At 44.9% G+C, this 24,622-nt stretch overlaps 1 protein-coding gene across 14 annotated transcripts in view; it reads left to right on the plus strand.

Annotated features, from left to right (window-relative positions):
* The window catches only part of NOL8 (nucleolar protein 8), a 602,139-nt gene that overhangs the window by 226,831 nt on the left and 350,686 nt on the right, over positions 1-24,622 (plus strand). For all 14 annotated transcript variants that reach the window (XR_012235284.1, XM_073592676.1, XM_073592685.1 and 11 more), the window contains one exon: positions 7,168-7,258. Coding sequence is in view for 13 of the 14 variants with exons in the window: in XM_073592676.1 (XP_073448777.1) it covers positions 7,168-7,258 (91 nt within the window). In the remaining variant the exon portion in view is untranslated. The remainder of the gene's footprint in view (positions 1-7,167; positions 7,259-24,622) is intronic.

Below are 24,622 nucleotides of genomic sequence, written 5' to 3' on the forward strand. Positions count from 1 at the left end.
GGGGACCCTGTGTGCTCTCTCTATTGCAAAAAATGGTGTGAAGGACTCCTGCCCAAATGTATCTCCAAACCACTTTTCCAGGAAAGCAGCGGGGTCTGCACCCTCACTGTGCTCAGGAAGCCCCACTATCCATACATTCTTTCTTCTCATCCTGTTTTCCATTTCGTCCATTTTACTCTCTTGTTTGATCATCTGCTCTCTTATAGCTCTCATCTCCTGTTTTAGGGGGGTCAGGTCATCCTCCACCAGGCCCACTCTCCCCTCCAGGGCTGTAGTCCTCTCCCGGACTTTTTGTAAGTCATGCCTGACAAAGGAAAGCTCTTGAATTGTTCTAAGTTGAACAGTCATTTCGTTTAGGGAAGCTCTGCAGGAATTAACTGCCTGCAGGACCTCCTTCAGTGACGGCTCAGGATCCCTTAAGACTCCAACCCCAGGCGGTAACACCAAGGTCTCTTCAACATCCTGTCCCTGGGGCCTCCCCCCTAGTTCACTCACCTCTGTTGGCATTGGTACTTGACTCTGTCCTTGACTTTTCCTTACCCCTGTAGCCCCAGCCTGCCGGTTAGATTGTGCCTGTTGACTCTGTAAGATGTTTTTTTGGGGGGGTCTGGCCCGGTACCTGGCCTGGATTATGTGCATATTTTTCTAGTTTTACGGCCGCTTGACTTGCCTTTGAAGTACGCTGCGATGGCATGATGTTATAAGGAGAAGGATAGTACCAAGGTATGCGACTATTTCTATGCCACTACTTATCTGTATCAGCCCTAGGTGGGGCTATACAGGGGGATCTGATTTATTCAGGGGAAGGGGAAGTGGGCGAGGGGGGGGGGGGGGGGAGAGGGGAAAAGAAAAGCAGGGCAGACAAATTCTGTTACAGAGCTCAAACACGCAGTCCAAGAATCCCAACTCCTTATGCCATATGTACCCAATAGTCCAAAGCAGTTTTTTCCTTCTTTTCCTTCCCTTTTAGGTAAAATGTATTCGTTGTTTCTCATCCATCCACTATGTCACTTTCCAGCGAGTCTTTTGAGTTAAAGTTGTTCAGCTCCTACCGTCCACTGCTGCAGGTGTAGGGATGCAGGGCGGGGAAGGGAGGCTCCCAGGTAGTAGTCCGCTTGTTCTCACAGCGTCTTCTCAAGTCTTGTGAGGCTATCTGCTGTCTGTTTAAACAGGAGGGTGATAACACTCACATCTCCGCTGTGCCGTTTCCCCTGTCTGTACTATCAGATAGCTGAGTATGCCTCCCTCTCCTCTGCCATCCCAAACTCCAGCACGATGGGGCGGGGATCTCTCAGAAAAGAGTGCAGCTGAGACCTCTCACACCTCCGCCAGTGGTAGCCGGAGTCAGCCTCTCACTTTACCCCCTTTACCACTGCTAGGTCCACTCTGTCCGGCTGTCTCAGTCCAGAGGGGGAGGAGGGGGTTAGCTGCAATCTCACACACCACAGCCACCCACGTTGCTCCACAGGTCCGCGTCTGGCTGTTCCTGCCGGCGGTCCACGGTCTCAATGCTTCATCTATAACACTGCTGCACGGATCTTACAGGATGAGTAGGAGACAGGGCGGTGAGAGGACGCTGCACTCACTCTCACGTCCTCATTCGGTCACACCGCGATAAACTCTAATTTAATCCTGACATTTACCTGAACGTATCCTTAAAAAAGACAATGAGCGTCCTCTTGCTGTTCACTTAAAATTCATAATAGTGAACCTAGGGGACTCCTGTTTAAGGGAATTTATAAACTTAATTTACCACCAAAAAGAGGAGATGTCGATAGAATTCTCTATCAAAAAAAAAAAATGTGGATTTACAACCTAAACAGCATGCAGCCCCTGGGGCTCAATAATGAATTTAATTTGTCAGTGTTCTTTGAACCCTGAGAGTCCTTTTCTATTCTTTTTCTTTGCTTTCCACCTTTTTATCACCCCCCACCAAAGGGATGAAGCTAAGGGGAAAATAATACTGGGGTATGCTATAGGCCCCCTAACCTGAGGGAGGAAGTGGAGACCAATCTCCTATCACAAATTGGATTAGCAGCAAGGATGGGGGATTTTAATTATCTAGACATAGACTGGGCGGAGGGAACCGCACATTCATTTAAGGCTCGCCAGTTCCTTAATGTCTTGCAGGACAATTTTATGGGTCAGATGGTAGACGCACCAACTAGAAATAAAACATTACTGGATCTACTGATTACCAACAATACAGACCTGATCACGGATGTGGAAATACGGGGCAATTTAGGTAACAGCGATCACAGGTCAATTAGTTTCAGTATAAATCACACAAATGGGAAACATGAAGGGAGCACAAAGACACTGAATTTCAAAAGAGCCAACTTCCCTAAACTACAAACCTTGCTAAAAGGTTGCATAAATTGGGATAAAATATTAGGAACAAAGAATACGGAGGAGAGATGGGTTTGCTTTAAGAGCATATTAAATAAGGGCATTAGCCAATGTATCCCATTGGGTAATAAATTTAAAAGAGTGAACAAAAATCCTGGATGGCTTAACTCCAATGTAAAAATGCATATAAAAGCAAAGGAGAAGGCCTTCAAAAAATATAACGTTGAGGGATCATCCTCAGCATTCAGACTTTATAAAGAATGCAACAAGAAATGTAAGGGTGCAATTAGGACTGCTAAGATAGAACATGAAAGACACATAGCGGAGGAGAGCAAAAAAAATCCCAAGAAATTCTTTAAGTATGTAAACAGTAAAAAAGGGAGGACAGACCATATTGGCCCCATAAAGAATGAGGAAGGACATCTGGTTACAAAGGATGGGGAGATGGCGAAGGTATTGAATTTATTCTTCTCCTCAGTCTTCACGATTGAATCGGGGGGCTTCAGTAACCAAAACTGCAGTGTTTATCCTCATGACACAACACAGGAAGCACCTCCATGGTTAACAGAGGACAGAATTAAAATTAGACTTGAGAAACTTAACATTAATAAATCACCGGGACCAGATGGCTTGCATCCGAGGGTACTTATGGAACTCAGTCAAGTGATTGCCAGACCGTTCCTAAATTTTACACAGTCTATTGACTGGAATGGTACCAGCTGATTGGAGAAAAGCCAATGTAGCACCAATATTTAAAAAGGGCCCAAAAAACATCCCTGGGAATTACAGACCAGTTAGCCTAACATCAATAGTATGTAAACTCTTGGAGGGGATGATAAGGGACTATATACAAGATTTTAGTAATAAGAACGATATCATTAGCAGTAATCAGCATGGATTCATGAAGAATCGTTCTTGCCAAACCAATCTATTAACCTTCTATGAGGAGGTGAGTTGCTATCTAGATAAAGGAAGGCCCGTAGACGTGGTGTATCTGGATTTTGCAAAAGCATTTGACACAGTTCCCCATAAACGTTTACTGTACAAAATAAGGCATGGACCATAGGGTGAGTACATGGATTGAAAACTGGCTACAAGGGCGAGTTCAGAGGGTGGTGATAAATGGGGAGTACTCAGAATGGTCAGGAGTGGGTAGTGGGGTTCCCCAGGGTTCTGTGCTGGGACCAATCCTATTTAATTTGTTTATAAACGACCTGGAGGATGGGATAAACAGTTCAATCTCTGTATTTACAGATGATACTAAGCTAAGCAGGGCAATAACTTCTCCGCAGGATGTGGAAACCTTGCAAAAAGACCTGAACAAATTAATGGGGTGGGCGACTACATGGCAAATGAGGTTCAATGTAGAAAAATGTAAAATAATGCATTTGGGTGGCAAAAATATGAATGCAATCTATACACTGGGGGGAGAACCTCTGGGGGAATCTAGGATGGAAAAGGACCTGGGGGTCCTAGTAGATGATAGGCTCAGCAATGGCATGCAATGCCAAGCTGCTGCTAATAAAGCAAACAGAATATTGGCATGCATTAAAAGGGGGATCAACGCAAGAGAGAAAACGATAATTCTCCTGCTCTACAAGGCTCTGATCCGGCCGCACCTGGAGTATGCTGTCCAGTTCTGGGCACCAGTCCTCAGGAAGGATGTACTGGAAATGAAGCGAGTACAAAGAAGGGCAACAAAGCTAATAAAGGGTCTGGAGGATCTTAGTTATGAGGAAAGGTTGCAAGCACTGAATTTATTCTCTCTGGAGAAGAGGCGCTTGAGAGGGGATATGATTTCAATTTACAAATACTGTACTGGTGACCCCACAATAGGGATAAAACTTTTTCGCAGAAGAGCGTTTAATAAGACTCGTGGCCACTCATTACAATTAGAAGAAAAGAGGTTTAACCTTAAACTATGTAGAGGGTTCTTTACTGTAAGAGCGGCAAGGATGTGGAATTCCCTTCCACAGGCGTTGGTCTCAGCGGGGAGCATTGATAGCTTCAAGAAACTATTAGATAATCACCTGAATGACCGCAACATACAGGGATATACAATGTAATACTGACACATAATCACACACATAGGTTGGACTTGATGGACTTGTATCTTTTTTCAACCTCACCTACTATAAAACTATGTAACTATGTAGGTATTGTGAGCAGTATACGTCCTTCATCCTGTATGTTAAGATGATGAATGTGTTCCAATGCTTCTAAATATATAAGCCTAGGCCGTTCAATATATAACTATCTCGCCAGTGTTTTGCTCCTCTGCGGAGGTTTAATTTTGGATTCTCTCATCTATTTAGATTATATTTATTAAATAATTTTTCCTCTCTGCTCTTTAATTTTGGCAATATCTGTTTGTCTGGTTTTGTTTTTGTGTTTGCGTTCTCTATTGGGCTTTTTCTTGTTTGTTTTTCTTTTTGATTTGGTTTCGTCCTGATTAGTATGTAATTGGTCATTTGTAGCACGCTTGCACTCCGGGGCCATCCCCTTGTATTATTGTCCATTTGTGTGAATGGCTGAGTAACTGGAAGTGGATGTCAGCGCAAACCGCCGGTGATTCCAATTGTTGGATTGAACTGATGGTATTTAAAGACTTGTGCTAGACGTCCACGCATGCTCTGAAGAAACTCGGGTCACGAGTGAAACGCGTCAGCATGATGCCATCACGCCTTCATCACGCCTTCTGGTGTGAGGGCACGGACTATCCACCTGTCAGACAACACCCCTGGTATTGTGTTGCTTCTCTTGGGAGACTCTGTAATCACTCGCGAGATTCCTGGATACATCCCAGCTGTATGACAGCGATGACACACAGCAATGTGTGTTCAGTGGACACGCTGACCATCGGAAGGTATCTCCCCATCTCCTATGGCTCGGACTTAGCCCAAATATGGCTGTAATACCTGTCCTACACTTAAGACCTGGACAAGGCGGATTTTGGACGAATGATGAAGTGGTGAGACGGACTTGACCCATTGGGAGTTACATATATGTATATACACCCACCAGTACCGGTCAGAATCCATTAGCCCGTCCCAAGCTGCTACCATCAAGTGGACAGCCTACGCATTTCCCTATATGCCAGGGGGGATACCTTTTACTTCAATTCAGTGCCTAATCTATGTGGATTGTATTATTAGGAGAATTTATATTTTGCATTTAAAGTGGGCATTATTAGCTTTCAGTGGTCATCTGACTGGAGTCTGTGATATAGACTCTGCATATTAACCAATACCTAGCTTAAATTACTGAGTGGAGTGCCCCGCGCTTTAGTACTTCCCTTCAATTATGACGGAATTAATACCCAATATAGAGGACTAGCTGTGTATGATATCTGAGAGGTCTGTATGTCTGGTTGTGGTGGCCACCTGTGTCCCTAAGACAATTGTCTATTTTTAGATGTATGTGGTGGAGGTTTGGTATAGTTATACATTTATAGATTGCTAGTATTATGTGGATTTTTCAATAAAGGAATTTTTTACCTTTAAATACCGGTAGTCCCTCCTTGAATTCTTTTGGAATTCTCCTCCTTTCCATTTTTTATATGCTTAAACTTAATTCAGAGGAACACGCCCTTATGGTTGATTATCCTTTATCCCTGGGGTGACGGTATGCTATGACTACAATGGGCACTATTTAGATTCATAAATCCCCACTCTAGTCTTGTTTACTGGAATGTAGCCGGATTGTAATTTTTTTTAATATGGTTGTTTTGTTGACGGTGCCAAGTGACACACTGCATCTGGTGGCAAATGACAAGCTGCTCTGGTGACAGGCGATGCGGGCAAGTACAAGCTGCATCTGGTGGCAGGCGAAGGTGGCATGTGACAGGCTGCATCTGGTGGCAGTGACAGTGGCAAGAGACGCACAGGGCTCTTGCTGATAATGCATTATGGTGAGCCGAGGCTGAGAGTTCGTAAGACCAGTTATATCAATGCAGAAAAAAGCCTTTAAAATTGGCCTTCTATTCTTAGTAACAAGCTGCATCTGGTAATCTTTGGTGGCCTGCTACAGTGACATTCTTCTTCTGGTGGCAGGACAGTGGGAAGCTGTATCTTGTGGCAGATGGTGGTGCTAAATGACGCGCTGCATCTGGTGTCAGGCGACGGGGCCAAGTGACGCGCTGCATCTGGTGTCAGGCGACGGGGCCAAGTGACGCGCTGCATCTGGTGTCAGGCGACGGGGCCAAGTGACGCGCTGCATCTGGTGTCAGGCGACGGGGCCAAGTGACGCGCTGCATCTGGTGTCAGGCGACGGGGCCAAGTGACGCGCTGCATCTGGTGTCAGGCGACGGGGCCAAGTGACGCGCTGCATCTGGTGTCAGGCGACGGGGCCAAGTGACACACTCCGGGCTCCCATTGATTCTGCATTATGGTGAGTTGAGCTATTGCATTTTATATTACAATGTAATAATTGAAATAATGCACTACAATTCTCCCAAGACCATATAAACCATGGTGTGGTTGTGAGTAAAGCGCTAACACCAGCCATTGCAACAAATCACTCGCGGCCATGACAAACCTCCCCCCCCATACCCCCCCTGGTCCTTGGCAAACCTTTGTTTCATGAAACCGAAAAGTTTGGGGACCGCTGCTTTAAATGATCTGTGTATAGGATTGTGTATATGGGTTTTTTTTCCTGTTGGTTAAAATAGATGGACTTGTGTTTTTTTAACCTGACTATGTAGCCCTTTAGTTTTTCTTTTCTTTTAGTGACCAAATACTGTGTGTTTTTGTGGTTAATTTATTGAACCTTTTTTTCACCATCTTTGTATTCATTCTTTTGTTGCCTGTAATTGTGCAGCTTATGCAGTTGCAATCCCGCTTTGGAACAGATGACCGATTCAAAATGGACTCCCGATTTCTAGAGAGCAGCAGTGAGGATGAACCCTCAGGTAAGCAGAATATTGGAAGCTATCAACTTAACACGTGTGGGTAAAAGACCCGCATAAAACAGCCAATTTGTGGTTGTGTTTTATGCTATGTACAGATTTCAATGCGTTTTATTGTAGGTGTACAATAATTTTCAGAAGTGTTCAGAAACATTTCATTGAAACTACCACCATTTTTTTTTTTTTTTTTAATTATTGCAATCCACTAAAAATCTGTCATTTTACATTCATACCCAAGAGGTTTGGGTTTGCGCCCTTTTTTCCCCACAAATAGAGCTTTCTTTTGATGGTATTTGATTGCCTCTACGATTTTTATTTTTTGCGATATAAATGGAAAAAACGATTTAAAAAAAAAAAAAAAGAAAAATTATAATTTCTACTTCTTGTTATAAGAAAAATTCAATAAACTCAATTTTAGTCATACATTTAGGCCAAAATGTATTCAGCCACATGTCTTTGGTAAAAAAAAAAAAAATGTCAAGCGTATATTTATTGGTTTGCGCAAAAGTTATAGCGTCTACAAACTAGGGTACATTTTCTGGAATTTCCGCAGCTTTTAGTTTATGACTACCTATCTTATTTCTTGAGGTGCTAAAATGGCAGGGCAGTACACCCCCCCCCCCCCCAAATGACCCCATTTTGGAAAATAGACACCCCAAGGAAATTGCTGAGAGGCATGTTGAGCCCATTGAATATTACATTTTTTTTGTCACAAGTGCTTGAAAAATTACAAAACAATAAATAAAAATTACACAAAGCTGTCACTAAATGATATATTGCTCACACATGCCATGGTTATATGTGGAATTACACCCCAAAATACATTCTGCTGCTTCTCCTGAGTATGGGGATACCACATGTGTGAGACTTTTTTGGGAGCCTAGCTGCGTACAGGACCCCGAAAACCAAGAACCACCTTTTTGATTTCACTCCTCACTACCTATCAGTTTCGAAGGTCATAAAATGCCAAGATGGCACAACCCCCCCCCCCCCCCAAATGACCCCATTTTGGAAAGTAGATACCCCAAGCTATTTGCTGATAGGCATGTTGAGTCCATGGAATATTTTCTATTTTGCGGGAAAATTACAATATTTTTTTTTTACACAAAGTTGTCACTAAATTATATATTGTTTAAAGATGGCATGATTATATGTGGAATTACACCCCAAAATACTTTCTGCTTCTTCTCCTGAGTATGGGGATACCACATGTGTGGGACTTTTTGGCAGTCTGTGTACAGGACCCTAAAAACCAATCACTGCGCAATTGTCAGTTAAAGTGACGCAGTGCTGTATCGCAAAAAATTGCCTGGTCATTAAGGGGGAAAATCTTCCGGTCTGTAGGTGGTTAATCGGTGGAAAGTGGTGTTTGGTGCACTTTCATTTGAGTATTCACTACACAGACACACTCCACTATAATATAAATGTGCAGTAACGCACAGAACTATATGGCATTAAACTTGCAGTAACGCACTGAACTGTATAGCGTTAAACTTGCAGTAATGCAACTGAAATATACTGCAGTAAGCGTGCAGTAACACCAAGAAATGTACTGCGTTAAATGGCACGTAACACTGGAATATACGGTATTAAACTTGTAGTAATGCAATAAAATATAATGTGTTAAACTGTCACTACACTCACACTAACTGAACTATCCCTACATTCACACTAATGTAAAGATGAATGGTTGCACTACCGTCACACTGAACTATCCCTAGATGCACGCTAAACTGATATTCTGCACTGACCATAGAATCAGAATAGCACACTACCTGTCTAATAGCACTGAACAGAGCCCTGTTCTATCTCTCTCTGTGCCGCTATCACACTACAAAATGCCGCTATGGAAAGAATACTTTTATAGTGTGGGGCGGGATTAAAAGCAATGAGCCATGATTGGATACAGTCATCATGACTGTGTCCAATCATGGCTCTGAGAGTGCTCTGTGCCCTGACTGGACGAAGCTTTCATTGCTTCAGCCAATCAGGGCTTTCAATGCACTGTGGTCTGGCGGGCTGAACAAATGGCCGAACGACCCGATAGTTCGGTTGTTCGGCGAACGGCTGAACAGCCAAAGTTCTGCCTTAACTCATGCTTGGCCCGAACTGTTTGCCCATCCCTAGTTTGCCCTAACCAGACTCAATACAATCACACTGGACTCAGCGTTTCGTTTTACCCCTGAACCAGCCAGGTTGTCTACGCTATGTTTAGAACACTGACAGTTGGCTCGTGCCCAGTTTTTGTTTATAAGATTTGTTGAAGAAATGTTTGCACCTATGTCTCATGATGTTGGATGTAAAGTTTACCCTGCCCTGTGTTTCTTTGCCAACAAGGAGGGGACTTTGTCTCCAGGGATATATACTTGTGTCTGTTCTTCAGTAAAATTCTTATGCTTTTGTCTACCCTACACTGGTGTCTCGACAAGTGACTGGGTGGGCTAAGGGATCTTGGCTCGTGCTGGTACCAGGCAAGGTAAGCTTATATGGAGGGCCTACTCAGGAGTACGGGGGTCCGTCACTGTTCATTGTAGACTGTGAGCTGAGAACACAGAGCACTTCCAGCTACACTGACAGTTCCCCTTTGTTCAGCTCCCTTCTCCCGTGGTAGTCTGGCACTGCTCCTCCCAGCCCCGTTCTCTTGTGTGAATGGGTCTTTTTTTTTTTTTTTTTTATTTCTTCAGTTCCTAGCCTGTTTTTGTCATGATTTAGGATGTTGTACAATGCATCCTTATTAATGAGAAAACACTGGATAGGAACCTATGTTCAGCTCCCCCCATCCTGTATATGCCCACTGGCTACACAGGAACAGTGTCCCTCCCTGGAAGTGATGTCACTAACTTTCAGTAACCACACCCACTTGCTGCTCTTAGATGGGAGAGGGACTGAAGTCATGTGACAAGCACTGGATACTGCAAAATAAAGGTAGAAAAACGGATTTCTTTTTCATTTTGAGACATAAGGCTGAACTTCGCTCACATTAATGATTGCACAGGAGAATTTAAGTATTAGGCTTTACTTCCACTTCAAGAAAATGTTCAACAACCTCCATTGATATGTTAATTATGTTCACAATGAAAGTTACCTGACCAGTCTGCACACAGCTGCTGACGCAAGAAACATACGCGCACATACAGGCGCAGCTGCTCCATAGCTAAGCTGGGACCTGCAGTCCCACAAGGTGAAGCACACTATCAAACTAGTGTCCTAATCTCTTCTTACTTACTTTGACTGTAAACCTCACAGACTCTCTAATACACGCCAGGATCACAGATCTTAGGCCACATTGATCATTTTTGGAGCAGAAAGCTACTTTTACGTGGATTAAAAAAAAAAAAATCTATTTCTCCCACTTTCTCCTCAAAGATGTCTGGTTTATCCTATAGATTTATTTCGCACATCAGTTAACCAAGGGTGATCAGCCCTTCACTTGCTGGCACACAACTGAGCAGTTAAACAGGCCTAAAACAATTTGCATCAACAATACAATAAACTTTAACACACACGCATATACCAGCCAAAGATATAGAAACTTTTTGTACACACCAGATATGCGCGTCCGCTCACTGATGAAGTACTTCACGGCACCTTCAGTACCACTCAAGCAGGGCTTCAGACTTCACAAACCAGCACAAATCTTGTCCACAGCAGAGATGAATGCCTTCGGTTCTGGGTCTTTTGTAGAATTCAGGACCTCTTAGTTTTTAGGAACTCAAGACAAAAATACATTAGAGTTTGGGTTCTGTGCAGAATTTCTTTCCACACTCCTGCTTCTGGGTTGCCAAATTAAATAGGGGGTGGGTATTTGGATTCCCCCTATTTAAATTTTAAATGTGTTCTCTTGCCTCTTCCTATAATTAGTCTATCAAAGCTCTGACAATTATGATGGTGATACAACAATAATAGCTATAAAAAATAAACATAAGTAAAGGTTTTGTTTATTTACAAAGTGTGTGGAACACTAATATAAGATCTAAGGATAGTAATACAGAGCATATAAAACAAACTAGCAGTAATAATGCGTTATGCAAGTCGTCCTTCAGGGTCTGTATGTTGGCTGGGCTCCAGGGGAAAGAGAGAGAGAGGGCCTTCATTGTTGCCCCTCACATTTTAAAGCACTCACAGCCACAACCCACACAAACACCCTCTGCCCGCCCGTGTAGTCCTCAGACCAATGAGCAAAAAGGCAGTAAACTTTCAGAAAGTGTGTTGTCCTCTATTACCACCAGCACATGGCATTGCTATACTACCCTCACACTTGTTCCAGGTCAGTATTCCAGTCCACATCAGCTCCCTTTGGTGTTCTGGTTAAAAGCAAGGCAATTGGGCACTGTGAATCCTCTCCCAGGGGAAGACCCGATATGCACCTTTCTGTTATACACACCCTGCTGGGTAATCTTGCTCTGCTGGCATTCCAGGCTAGCTCCGGCCGTATCCAGATGTCTTCAATATAACCAGGTCTCAACAGTCCAGAAATAACTATTAAAAATATGTTGACTTCCAACACCAGGTCAAAGTAAAACATGCCCGAAAAAACCTCCAAAAAACAAATGCAACATCATATTTATGGATTGGTAGGTTGCAATATGTAACGAAACGTCCCACCCTCCACTTGAGTGCTTTCATCATATACCGCTTCCTCCCAGTCTAAATATAGATATCAGATATTCCAAACCGCTGACAACCAATAACAAGGCAGCACTCGTTTGGTTGCTCAACATGAACTATTTATTGAAACACATGTACAGAGAGGTAACACTCAGGGACAACCCCTCCCCCTCCATTTGCATTCAGGGTAAAGTAAACTGTCCAACAATAGGCACACAGGTCAGGAGTATTCAAACTTCTCATCATTAAACAGTCTTAGCAGGGAGGGTGTCAGGAAAGGGTTCTCCTGTTGGTGGTGCTATCGGTCTCTCGGATCGCAGTACCAGTGTCCACAAGCGGGTGTCTTCCAACACTCAGGATCTGTAGTGGAGGAATTCACCTGTCGGTGGCACTTTTGGATCCTTGGGCTGTAGTACCGGTGTCCGACAGCGGGGGTTTCCCGGCAGTGTGGAGCAGACATTTATGACAGTACTGTCATAGATTGGTAAGACCAGACTGTGTCGATTGAAAAGAGGAAACCAAAACGCATGTAAGTGAATATAAACGTTTATTAAGATTAGTGATATATAAATACACAAACGCCTCCAATACCAAACTGTGGCAATAATCCAAACAGTGACCCACAAATAACTATACACAGTAGATGGGGAATAGCATAATCAAGAACGTAAGCCAGGCCAGGGTCATACACAGAGGATGAGCAGATAAACAAGGGCAGTTCCAGAATCACAAACGTAAGCCAAGCCAGGGTCATACACAGGGAATCAGCAGATGGGGAAAGGTGAATGGTAATCAGGGCATAAGGCAAGGATGAAAGGGAACTGGAACACAGGAGGGACGGGATCGGGTACAGGTTCAGGTCACAGGCTAGCAGGTCAGGGCGCAAGGACGATACCAAGGCGATGAGCGCAATCATCAGGTGGGTATTTATGCATGCCTGTGATTAGCCTCAAGTGACACCTGCGCAGGTGCTGTCTGTTCCACACTGCCGGGAAATCCCCGCTGGCGGACACCGGTACTACAGCCCAAGGATCCAACAGTGCCACAAACAGGTGAATCCCTCCACTACAGATCCTGAGTGTTGGAAGGAAGACACCCACTGGTGGACACTGGTACTGCGATCCAAGAGACCGATAGCACCTCCAACAGAGGAGAACCCTTTCCTGACAGAGGGGCTGCTGGAGGAATCCCCCCCCCCCCCCTACATAGACATACATCCCATAATATACTTTCTCCCAAGGCAGACAGACACAATAGAACAATGGAATACAACCACACCACAAAGACCCAGCAAAGAGTACACAACAAAATGAGTCAATGTACAATATATATATATACACATACACAACATTCCAGTGTGGTTGTACAGTGAGCCTGATTAGTACAGATCAGACTGGATTTCTCGGTCACCCTGTGCCCGTAGTAAAGACACACAGGGTGACTTAGACATAGAAGGTGCATGGGTAGCTGAAACAAGGGTTTCCCAGCCTCCCCAAGGGAACAGCGATATGTCTCCTCCCCCAGTTAGTCTCGTCCCCCCACAGTTAGAAACACTGCCTAGGGCAGTGTTTCTTAACTCCAGTCTTCAAGGCACCCCAACAGGTCATGTTTTCAGGATTTCCCTCAGATGAAACGGCTGTGGTAATTACTAAGGCAGTGAAACTGATCAAATCACCTGTGCAAGGGGGCGTGGCTACGGCATGCACGGGTGAAGGCGTGCCTTTCCTGAGCTCCGTGAGACCCACCCTCCATACAGCCTGAACGGCAGCAATAACGGGGGAATAAAAACTCCAAAAGATGCCCCCAAAACACATGACATCACCGCAGCCGCAGAGGACCCCTCAAGGCAGATCAGAATCCCTGGATCACTTCTTCTCAGGGACATGCGGAGGAACGGCAAGTACAGCCAAGATGGCGCCTGGTGGACACGCTGCTAGCGCAGCCTCCCCACACATGCCGCTGCGGTCCCTGCCTCCACCTTTCTCTCCCTCCAGCTCAGAAAGACCCACTAACGGAGGCGATGCCTGGGGGGATAAAGACATCCGATCCCATATTCTCTCTCTCCCCACTAAGGCTGACCTGGAGAAGTTTGTCCACAGAGTGGAGAAGGCTATGAGGCAAGATATTGAGGCCTTGCAGGCAGACACAGCACACCTGGGAGGTAGAGTGGAAACCCTGGAGACGTAGTGGGATGAGACCACCCCCATCCTGCAAGCCCTTACTGACCACAGCAAAATGCAAGACTGCAGGATTGAGGCCCTGCTGGATCAAATGGACGATTTTGAAAATAGAAGCCGCAGGGTAAACATACGCATCAGGGGTTTGCCAGAGGCCACGGGCCCGAGAGACATTATACCCACCCTGCAAGGGATCTTTAACCACTTTCATACAGGGCATTTTCACCCCCTTCCTGTCCATGCCAATTTTCAGCCTATAGCGCTGTCGCACTTTGAATAACAATTGCGTGGTCATACAACACTGTAAACATATGACATTTTTATCATTTTTTCCCCACTAATAGAGCGTTTTCTTTTGGTGGTATTTGATCACCTCTGCGTTTTTTATTTCTTGCGCTATAAACAAAACAAGAGTGACAAGTTTGAAAGAAACACAATATTTTTTACTTTTTGCTATAATAAATATCCAAATTTTTTTTTTAAACAAATTTTTTTCCTCAGTTTAGGCCGATACGTATTCTTCTACATATTTTGGTAAAAAATATCGCAAAGCGTATATTTATTGGTTTGCGCAAAAGTTATAGCGTCTACAAAATAAGGGGATAGATTTATAGCATTTTTATTTTTTTAACTAGTAATGGCGGTGATCTGTGATTTTTATCATGACTACGATATTGCGGTGGACATATCGGACACTTTTGACACATTTTTGGGGCCATTCACATTTATACAGCGATCCGTGCTATAAAAATGCATTGATTACTGTATAAATGTGACTGGCAATGAAGGGGTTAACCAGGAGGGGGCGCTGTAGGGTTAATCATGTTGCTAGGGAGTGATTCTAACTGTGGGGGGAGGGGACTCACAAGGGGAGCAGTTCCTCTGATCGGTGTTCCTCTGTACAAGGAACACACCATTGGTCTCCTACAATCTGACAGGACGTTCAGCATGGTTCTGCTCAGTTACCGGGCAATCGCGGGTGCCAGGCGGACATCGCGGCCGCCAGGCACGCGCACCGGGACCCGAGTGACGCGGCGGGCGCGTGCGCCCCCTGGGGGTCCTGGAAGGGCCCAGGATAACAGCTGCACTGTCCCGCCGTCATATGACGTTGGGCGGGCAGCAAGTGGTTAAGCAAATATTAGGCCACCAAGCGCCTGAGCACATTGAAATAGACAGGGCCCATAGAGCTCTGCGACCCCCCCCCATGAAGATCCTGACAAGCCCAGGTACATTATTTGTAAACTGCACAAATACTCTTAACCAGCGCATCATGAACCAAGTCCGAGGAGTCAGACATGTGGATTTTGATGGCGCTAAATGAATCTTCTTTCCGGACCTATCAAGATGCACGCTTATGCAGTGCCACGCACTCAAGCCATTGCTGGTGGCTTTATAAGATGCACAACTGCTTTACAGATGGGGTTTCCCGTTTAGCCTGTCTGCTACTAAGGATGGTAAGCAGTTTACCCTGCGGTGCAAAGCCGACTCACCCTGTTTTCTGGAGTCTCTTCGACTGCCTCAGGTGGACATTCCAGATTGGAGGGCCTCTTTTACCCTGTTTCCCCGAAAATAAGACCTAGCGTGATTGCCGGTGATGGCTGCAATATAAGCCCTACCCCCCCAAATAAGCCCTACCCTGTTTCCCCGAAAATAAGCCCTACCCTGAAAATAAGACCTACAAGGACTTTAACTAGGGCTTATTTGGGGGGTAGGGCTTATATTGCAGCCATCACCGACAATCACGCTATGTCTTATTTTCGGGGAAACCGGGTATGGTGTTTACAACTACAATAACTATGGTTTGCTTTCCAGGCTTTTGCTCATATGCAAAATCCTCTGTCTGTTCCTCTCTGCCGGACTGGACGTGCTGTGGGTCCTTCCTCCCCTCCGCTGGTAGCCCGGTAGTTCCACCCTGTGAACCCCCATCATGGCAGCCTTGAAAGTTGTATCCTACAATGTGCGTGGCCTGGGATCTCCATCAAAACGCAGTAAGTTGTGGCTTGAGATGAAACGCATGGGGAAATGCACTTCAGCACTGACTCGGTCCCCCTGCCTCCCCACACATCTGTGCAACTCTTGGTACCTCAGCAATTCCCTTCGCCCCAAATCAGGTGGGCTGCCATAGCGGTCCACAAACATTTGTCCCTTTGTCCTAAAGGACCAATTAATTGACCCTGATGGCAGGTTTGTATTTGTCAAGGGCACCCGTATTTACAACCGTATTTACAACCGTAGGCTCACGTTTGCAACTGTGTACACCCCGAATAGCAAACCGCTTACCTTCATTGATTCTGTCCTGTAATCTCTGTCCTCCTTCAGGGAAGACCAGCTCATTTTAGGAGGCGATTTCAATATCGGCCCCGACCCACAACTGGACTGGATGATACGGTAGCACAAAAACAGGTATCGGATACCATTTCCCAGTATTTTGCTGAAAACAAGCCAGGTGAGGTGGGCATGGGCTTGGTGTGGAAGGGACATAAAGCAGTAGTCCGCAGAGAGCTGATATCCCAAGGGGCGAGATTGAAGAAGGCTTGGGAGGGGGAACTACAGAACTTGCCAAAATACGCGCGGCGGAACTAGTTCACAAAAGGCGCGTCACCCCTGTAATGGCGTAAGAGCTACAATCCCTCAGACAGGAACTGGCTACATTGTTGGACACTAAAATCAGGGCCCGAATGCGCCATGTAGCACACAAATTCTATGAATTTGGTGATAAGTGTGGGAGGCTGTTGGCAAGAGCCCTTAAGCACAAACGCGTTTCGGGACATGTGCATAAGCTTACCTCAACGACGGGAACATCTGTCATTTATTCCTCAAAAATTGCTAACACTTTCAGGGATTATTAGGCCCAACTGTACTACCTCCCAGGTACCCTATCTGTAGAATCCCAACGGACAGATTGCATCCTACAATACCTCACAGAGGCCCAATCCCCACAGCTAGAGGCATCCATTAGCGACCAGCTGGATGCTCCCATCTCCTTATCGGAAATTGAGGCGGTGATCAAAGACCTTCCTAATGGGAAGAGTCCCGACGGCTACACAAATGCCTACTATAAAAAATACTCAGCAGTGCTATCTAGGCCCATGTATGCCTTCTTCACAGCCCTGGCTTCTGGCACTGCAATGCCCAGTGAGGCGTTGATGGTACATATCACAGTCCTCCCAAAGGAAGGGAAGGATCACACCATGCCAGGGAACTATAGGCCCATATCACTTCTAAATACTGATTTTGGCAAAAATCTTGGCCAACAGACTCAAATCGATCCTCACAACAGTCATACACCCTGACCAGACGGGGTTCATAATGGGAAGGGAGGCAAGGGACAATTCCAACGGAGTGCTTCAGCTGATTCACTGGGTGGAACCTCGGGCTACGACGCACCCCTGACTTTTGCTTTCCACTGATGCCGAGAAGGCATTTGACAGGGTGGACTGGACCTACATGAGAGCGTTGCTGGCCAGGCTTGGCCTGGGCCCCAATATGCTCGCATGGATAATCCTCCCTGTATAGCTCCCTGACTGCCAAGGTAAAAGTAAATGGACTACTGTCAGACACTTTCCCGATTGGCAATGGGACGCGCCAGGGATGCCCCTTGTCCCCTCTTATCTTTGCTTTAACCCTTGAGCCACTGCTTAATAAAATCCGCCTTAATAAAGACATTAAGGGCTTTACCGTGGGGCCGACCGAACATAAGCTGTCCGCTTACGCAGACAATGTCCTATTCTATGTCTCTGAACCCCTGATTTGGCTGCCTAACATAATTGCAGAATTAAGAAAATTCAATCTATTGTCCAATTTCAAGATAAACTACAATAAATCAGAGATCCTGTCACTGAATGTCCCCCTGGGATTACGTACACAGCTGCAGATTGCCTTCTCATTTACCTGGTGTCAAACTTCTTTGAAATACCTAGGGGTAAACCTACCCACACGTTGCTCCCAGCTCTACGCATGTAACTACGGGCCACTGCTTTCCACTATCAGAGTGGACCTTAAAAAATGGGATTGATCCGCTTTCTCATGGATGGGCCGAGTCAGTGTCCTCAAAATGAATGTGCTGCCCCGTATCCTGTTCTTCCTGCAGATGGTGCCTATCACCTTGCCTAGGACTTTCTTCTCAACCCTCAACAGAATGTTTATAAACTACATATGGAGTGGGAAATGCCCCCAGCTGGCCCTCCGCATGATACAGCACCCCCAAAGTAAGAGGTGGTCTGGGGGTCCCAGTAGTCCACAGACATTATGAGGCTATAGCCCTACAGTGTATTTTAGACTGGCATCACGGTGTCGCACCTAAACTTTGGGTGCCACTTGACAAGTTCCTAGCTGGCCGAAACCTGTCGCATTCCCCCTGGGTCCCCTGGGAAAGCAGAGGTCTTTCTGGGCTGGTCTCTCCCATGGCCTCCCATGCTCTGACAATATGGGACGCTTTGAATAGGAAGGGAAGGCTTGCTCCGCCGACCTCCCCCCTGGCGCCTCTAGGTGGCTTCCCCTGGTTTACTCCAGGGGAACATCCATCCCTTTTCCGGACGTGGGCGCCCGATGGGGAGTCCAGATGTGGTAGATTTATCCAGGACCAAGGCCTGCTGCCGTTGGCAACGCTGAGGGAATATGGCGCCTTCCCAATGGATGAGTGGCGCTATAGGCAGCTCCAGCATTTCGTCAATTGCCTACCCAGAGAGCTCGCTCTCCCACCCTGGCATTACCCTTTGACCGCCTATGTATGTCAACCTCTGCTGTTCCCCACGCAGTATCGGTATTATATGACCTGCTGCAATCCATGCATAATGAGGGAAAGCCGGGGTTCATTAGGGACTGGGAGGGGGACCTTCAGCACGTCTTTACTGAGCCTCAGTTGAACCATCTGTATCGACTCACACACTCAAGCACAGTAGACACAAAAATGCAGGAGAATAGCTATAAAGTCCTAACCAGATGGTATAGGGTCCCTTCCAAGCTTGCCAAGATTTACCCGTCTCTCTGGGACACATGTTGGAGAGAATGTGGCCTCAGAGGCTCATTTCTTCACATGTGGTGGGAATGTCCCAAATTTAAGACCCTACTGGCTAGACGTTCACGCGCAGATCAAAATCATTCTAGACCTAGAACTATCGGATTCCCCTATGGAGTCCCTACTGCATTTCCCCACCATTCCTCTCGGCCAATACCACAAATCGATACTACCACATCTGCTTAATGCGGCCCGAAGGTTAATCCCAATATATTGGAAGAAACCTCAGGTACCTACATGCACCGAATGAATGAATGACTTGTATAGCGCTGCAAATGTGAACTGAATAGCCTCAAGGTGTTTGGGGAAAAAAAAAGGCCTTCTATGTAACATTCTTTCTACCTTTTTATACGTTGTTTTATATGTCCATCTATATGTTGTTAATTGAAAATATTCCTAAAATATTATATAAAAAAAAAAAAAAAACACCTGTGCAAAATAATGGAGAGCCTGAAAACGAGACCTGTTGGGGCGCCTTGAGGACTGGAGATGAGAAACGCTGCCCTAGAGAACACATTTGACCCCTTGATTGCCCCCTAGTGTTAACCCCATCCCTAACAGTGACATTTACACAGTAATCCGTGCACTTTTATAGCACTGATCGCTGTATAAATGTCAGTGGTCCCAAAAAAGTTTCCGACCTGTCCGCAGCAATGTCGCAGTCCCGCTAAAAATCGCATATCACCGCCATTACTAGTATAAAAATGAAAAAAATGCCATAAATCTATCCCCTATTTTGTAGACACTAAAACTTTTGTGCAAACCAATCAATATACGCTGCTTGTGATTTTTTTTTTTTTTTTTTTTTACCAAACATATGTAGAAGAATGTATATCGGCCTAAACTGATTAAGTTTTTTGTTTTTTTTTGAGGATTTCTTAGTATAGCAAAAAGTAAAAAAAAAAAAAAAAAAAAAAAAAAATATAAATAAATTTATATATATATATATATATATATATATATATATATATATATATATATATATATATATATATATATATATATATATATATATATATATATATATATATATATATATATATATAATTATTTTTTTTTTTTTCAAAATTGTAGATCTTTTCTTGTTTATAGCGCAAAAAATAAAAAACGCAGAGGTGATCAAATACCACCAAAAGAAAACTATTTGTGGGAAAAAAAGGACGGCAATCTTGTTTGGGTACAGCGTTGCACTCCCGCCCAATTGTCAGTTAAAGCAACACAGTGCCGTATAGCAAAAAATGGCCTGGTTATTAAGGGGGTAAATCCATGCGGTGCTGAAGTGGTTAACCCTTTCGCTGCCACTGATAAGGCGTACTGCGTTACGGTATGCTTACATTGGCTGCGATACATTAGGGACCATGAGCTTATAGTAGAACCTCTCCCCAGACTATGCTGCCAAGTTGCTTATCATTGCTATTCAATAAAAAATTATTCCTGGGGGCGTAGCCTGGCCCCTGACGGAAATAGCTGCTTGATTACCGAGCTCCGCTCCTCCGCAGCATATCTCAGCGACATCCAGCAGCTGAGACCCGCACATTGTCTCCAGGCAGGAAGGCCTCCATATCCCGGTTCCCCAGACTATGTCCCGGAAGCGTACACAGCACAAGGGATCGCGCCGGCTCCTGGACTATTGCATGAGGCCTGCACAGCCCAAGATGGCGCTGGCCGGGAACACTGCAACCTCGAACCGCCGCCTCCCCAGAATGAAGCCGCATCTGATGGAGACACCACAACCGACATGGAGGAATCGCCTGAGCATAACTCTCACACAGCCTTGTTGCCCTCTGACAGAGGTAAGAGACTGGCTAACTCACCCTGCTCACTACCAATGCTCCCCCTATAAAGAGGCAATTTGGAGCTATAGTCCCACAACCCATGTCCCCTCCACACAGGCTCTTGCAACATTACCTACCACAGATAATCCTGCCTCAAAGCATTCTCTCAAATCCATGTTACTATCTTTACAAGAAGACATGCAAAAGGAATTTAGAGCCTCCATTAACAATTTGCATGACAGGCTTGATTTCCTGGAGGAACACACTGAGCATATTGACCACTTTTCAGCAGCCCCTACAGCCCATAATACTTTACTATATATACAAGATGAGGTCATAAACACTGAGATCATACAACAGTTACGCCTGACCTGGAGGATCAATATAAAAATCAGGGGAGCCCCCGAGGCTATTACTGAGTCCCATATCTGCACCAGCTCTTCTGCAAAATAGTCCCGTCACTAACTGCTCATAATTTGCTAATTGATTGGGCCCACAGGATCCACAAACCACAACATCTACCAGCCTCCCTACCTAGGGATATCTTGGTCTAAATTATTTTTTCCATGCCAAGGAGCATATCATGAGAGCTGCTAGATCTATGTGCTCGTTACCTGAGCCATTCTCTAAAATATCACTCTATAATAATCTCTACACAGCCGCCTCCCAGGCTTGCAAGATGTCTATGCCGGTAACCACTGCACTCATGGAGCATAAAATCAGGTACAAATGGGGGTTTCCCACAAAGTTATTGGTCACTTATCAAAACCAAGTTTCTATCCTGACCACCAAAGATCGGTTGAAACAGTTACACAACTGGGGCATAAACACTGGCCCTCCACCCAGGACTTAATGTCGAAGCCATATTCTAAAATTATTGCTCCATGTGCTGCGCGAAACCCGCCTTAGCTATTAGTAGCCTCCAACTGGTGCCTTTCCTGACACATGGAGTCAATAACATTGCTGGATGAAACATTTTAACGTTCATTTAAGAGCAGCTCCCAAATTGGTGATCCCTCCTCGCCCTCAGATATAGTATATAATGCACACCATCTGTTCTCTGTTGTTTTAGACTTCTCTCTGACAGTTTCCCTTTTTGGCTTTGTTTCTGCTTATATTTTTGTGAATTATAAGCAGTTTGTGTTAACCAGTGAAGCTTTTTTATTCATATACTGACTGTTCACATATATACGCTTTATCTAGTATACCATCTCCTAGAAATTCAAAAACCTTCTCTGTGGTATATTGACATCTTCACTCCCTTCCCACTATGTCACCTAAAATCACCTCTGTAAATGTCAAGGACCTTAATAGCCCATGCAAACGCTCCCTCCTTAGACAGGAGGCTATTTACCAGCGAGCTGATATTATTTGTGTTCAGGAAACACATTTTTCTTCTATTAACCCACTTCAATGTACCCACAAGCTCTTCCTCTGTATTTTCCACTCTCAAGCTCACAAGACAGTAAGATCAGTAAGGTTATGATCGCAATCCACTCCTGTTTCCTTTATCTTGTCACATGTTGAACAAGACCCATCTGGCAGGTTCCTAATTTTATCTGCATCTTTCAACCATACGCCATTGATAATTGTAAGTCTTTAAGTATCAAATACCCACCAAAAATCCTTCTATAAAACTATGTAAATGATCCAGCACTATCCCAAAGACCAAATTATCTTGTGATTTTTCACAGAAGTCATTGATCCCTCTTTAGATACCTCAATTTCAAAGAGTAGGTCCACTGCCCCCTCATCCTTCTTGCTATTAGGACTATGACCCTTGGAGCTGTCAACATGGCATGAGAGGAATTATTCCTTCTATTCCAATTCCCAGAAAACTTATTGTAGGATCGACTTGTTGCTGACCTCTAAGATGTTGCAGTGCATATCTAGTTCCTCCCATAGGAGTTATATTGTGGTCTGACCACGCACCCCTTTCCATCACTCTCTCCTCCTCCTCATTCCCCAGCTCCATGCACAGAATGTGGCATTTAAATACTTCTATGCTTAGCGTTGAGGAGACCCAGGAACATGTCAGGTCCCAGATTAATGAGTTTTTAATATTAACTCTGGCTCTGTTGCCAGCTACACCACTCTTTGGAATGTGCATAAGTCAGTCATCTGGGGTACTCTAAGGTTGGGTGCTTGGGAGAAGAAAAAAACACAACTCAACTATTAACTCATACTTGGATCGTATACGAGTTTTGGAAACCAGCAATAAATCATCCCCATCGCATATTACTTTCGCCGAAGTCTAAGTTTCGAATGGAATTAAGTTTCTACCTGCAAAATGGCTTTGATTTCTATTTGAAAAAACTCACTCACTTGGTACTCTCGGGGCAAAAAAGGAAGAAAAACCCTGGCACAGCAATATAAATGCAGGGCTACACAATCTAAAATTCCATACCTTTTTAGACCGTCCAGGCCAATTACTTATTCAAAAGATATTGCCAACTGTTTCGGCACTTTTTAATTTCCAATTATACAATCTACGCCTTTCCCCCTCAGAACCGCTACCTAGCCAATCGTTATTCCAAGCCTTTCTAGCTTTGTTACAGCTCCATTCGCTATCCCCCTCTTAGCTAGAGGCCCTCTCTCAACCATTGTCAATTCAATAACTTTGTTTTGCTATTAAGGCCCTTCCTTCACATTAAACCCCAGGGCCTGATGGCTTTAGCAATGAATATCATAAAATCTAACGAAATCAAACTTACCCCATTTGTGTAACTACCTCAACAGTTTCCTAGACACCAGAGATATTCCAGCTGAATCACTTGAGGCTGTAGTTGCCACCTTCCACATACCAGGTAAATCCCCCCCCCCCCCTCGACCCCGCTAACTACCACCCCATCTCTCTTCTTAACACAGATCTTAAAGTAGTAGGGGCAGGAGAACTTTTAGATTAATGACTTCTATGCATTAAGATAAAAAAAACCTGTGTGTAGCAGCCCCCCTAATACTTACCTGAGCCCCATCTCTATCCAGCGATGTGCATGAGTGCCTCGGCCATCCGGGACTCTCCCTTCTGATTGGCTGAGACATGGCAGCTGCACCATTGGCTCCTGCTGCTGTCAATCAAAGTCAGTTACCCAATCAGGAGAGAGAGAGAGAGAGAGAGAAGGTGGGGCCTAACCACGTCTGTGTCTGAATGGACACACGGAGCTGTGGCTCAGGCTCTGGTGCCCCATCACAAGCTGCTTGCTGTGGAGACGCTTGACAGGAGGGAGGGGCCAAAAGGGCAGGTGAGGGACCTGAGAAGAGGAGAATCTGGGGGGCTGCTCTGAGCAAAACCACTGCACAGAGCAGGTAAGTATGACATGTTTGTTATTTTTAAAGAAAGGATAACAAGACTTTAGTATCACTTTAAATTATATGCCAAATTATTAGTGACTCGTCTTGCTCATCACATGCCACACCTTATACACCTGGACCAGGTAAGCTTTATTCCCTGATGACAGGCTTTGGATGGGACCCACCGCTTTATTGGTCTTGTACACTGGGCCGAGCACTTTCATATGCCTTCTCTGCTCTCCCTGGCTACAGAGAAGGCATTTGATAGAGTACATTGGGGGTACCTGGAGGCAGTTCTAATACAATTTGACATCACAGGCAACTTCTTAAAAGCAATATTAGGCCTTTATTCTCCATCGCTACTTGGCTTAACTACCGTCCACCTCGCTCATGTTTACCCACAGTCAATGGCACTGTTGTAGCCTGGAGGGATATACAACAAGCCTATAATGGGATCCACTCTAAAACATCATCTCTGTCTTTCTTACAACTCCTCTCC

The sequence above is a fragment of the Aquarana catesbeiana genome, linkage group LG07 (assembly GCF_042186555.1).
Source record: "Aquarana catesbeiana isolate 2022-GZ linkage group LG07, ASM4218655v1, whole genome shotgun sequence".
Classification (NCBI taxonomy): domain Eukaryota; kingdom Metazoa; phylum Chordata; class Amphibia; order Anura; family Ranidae; genus Aquarana; species Aquarana catesbeiana.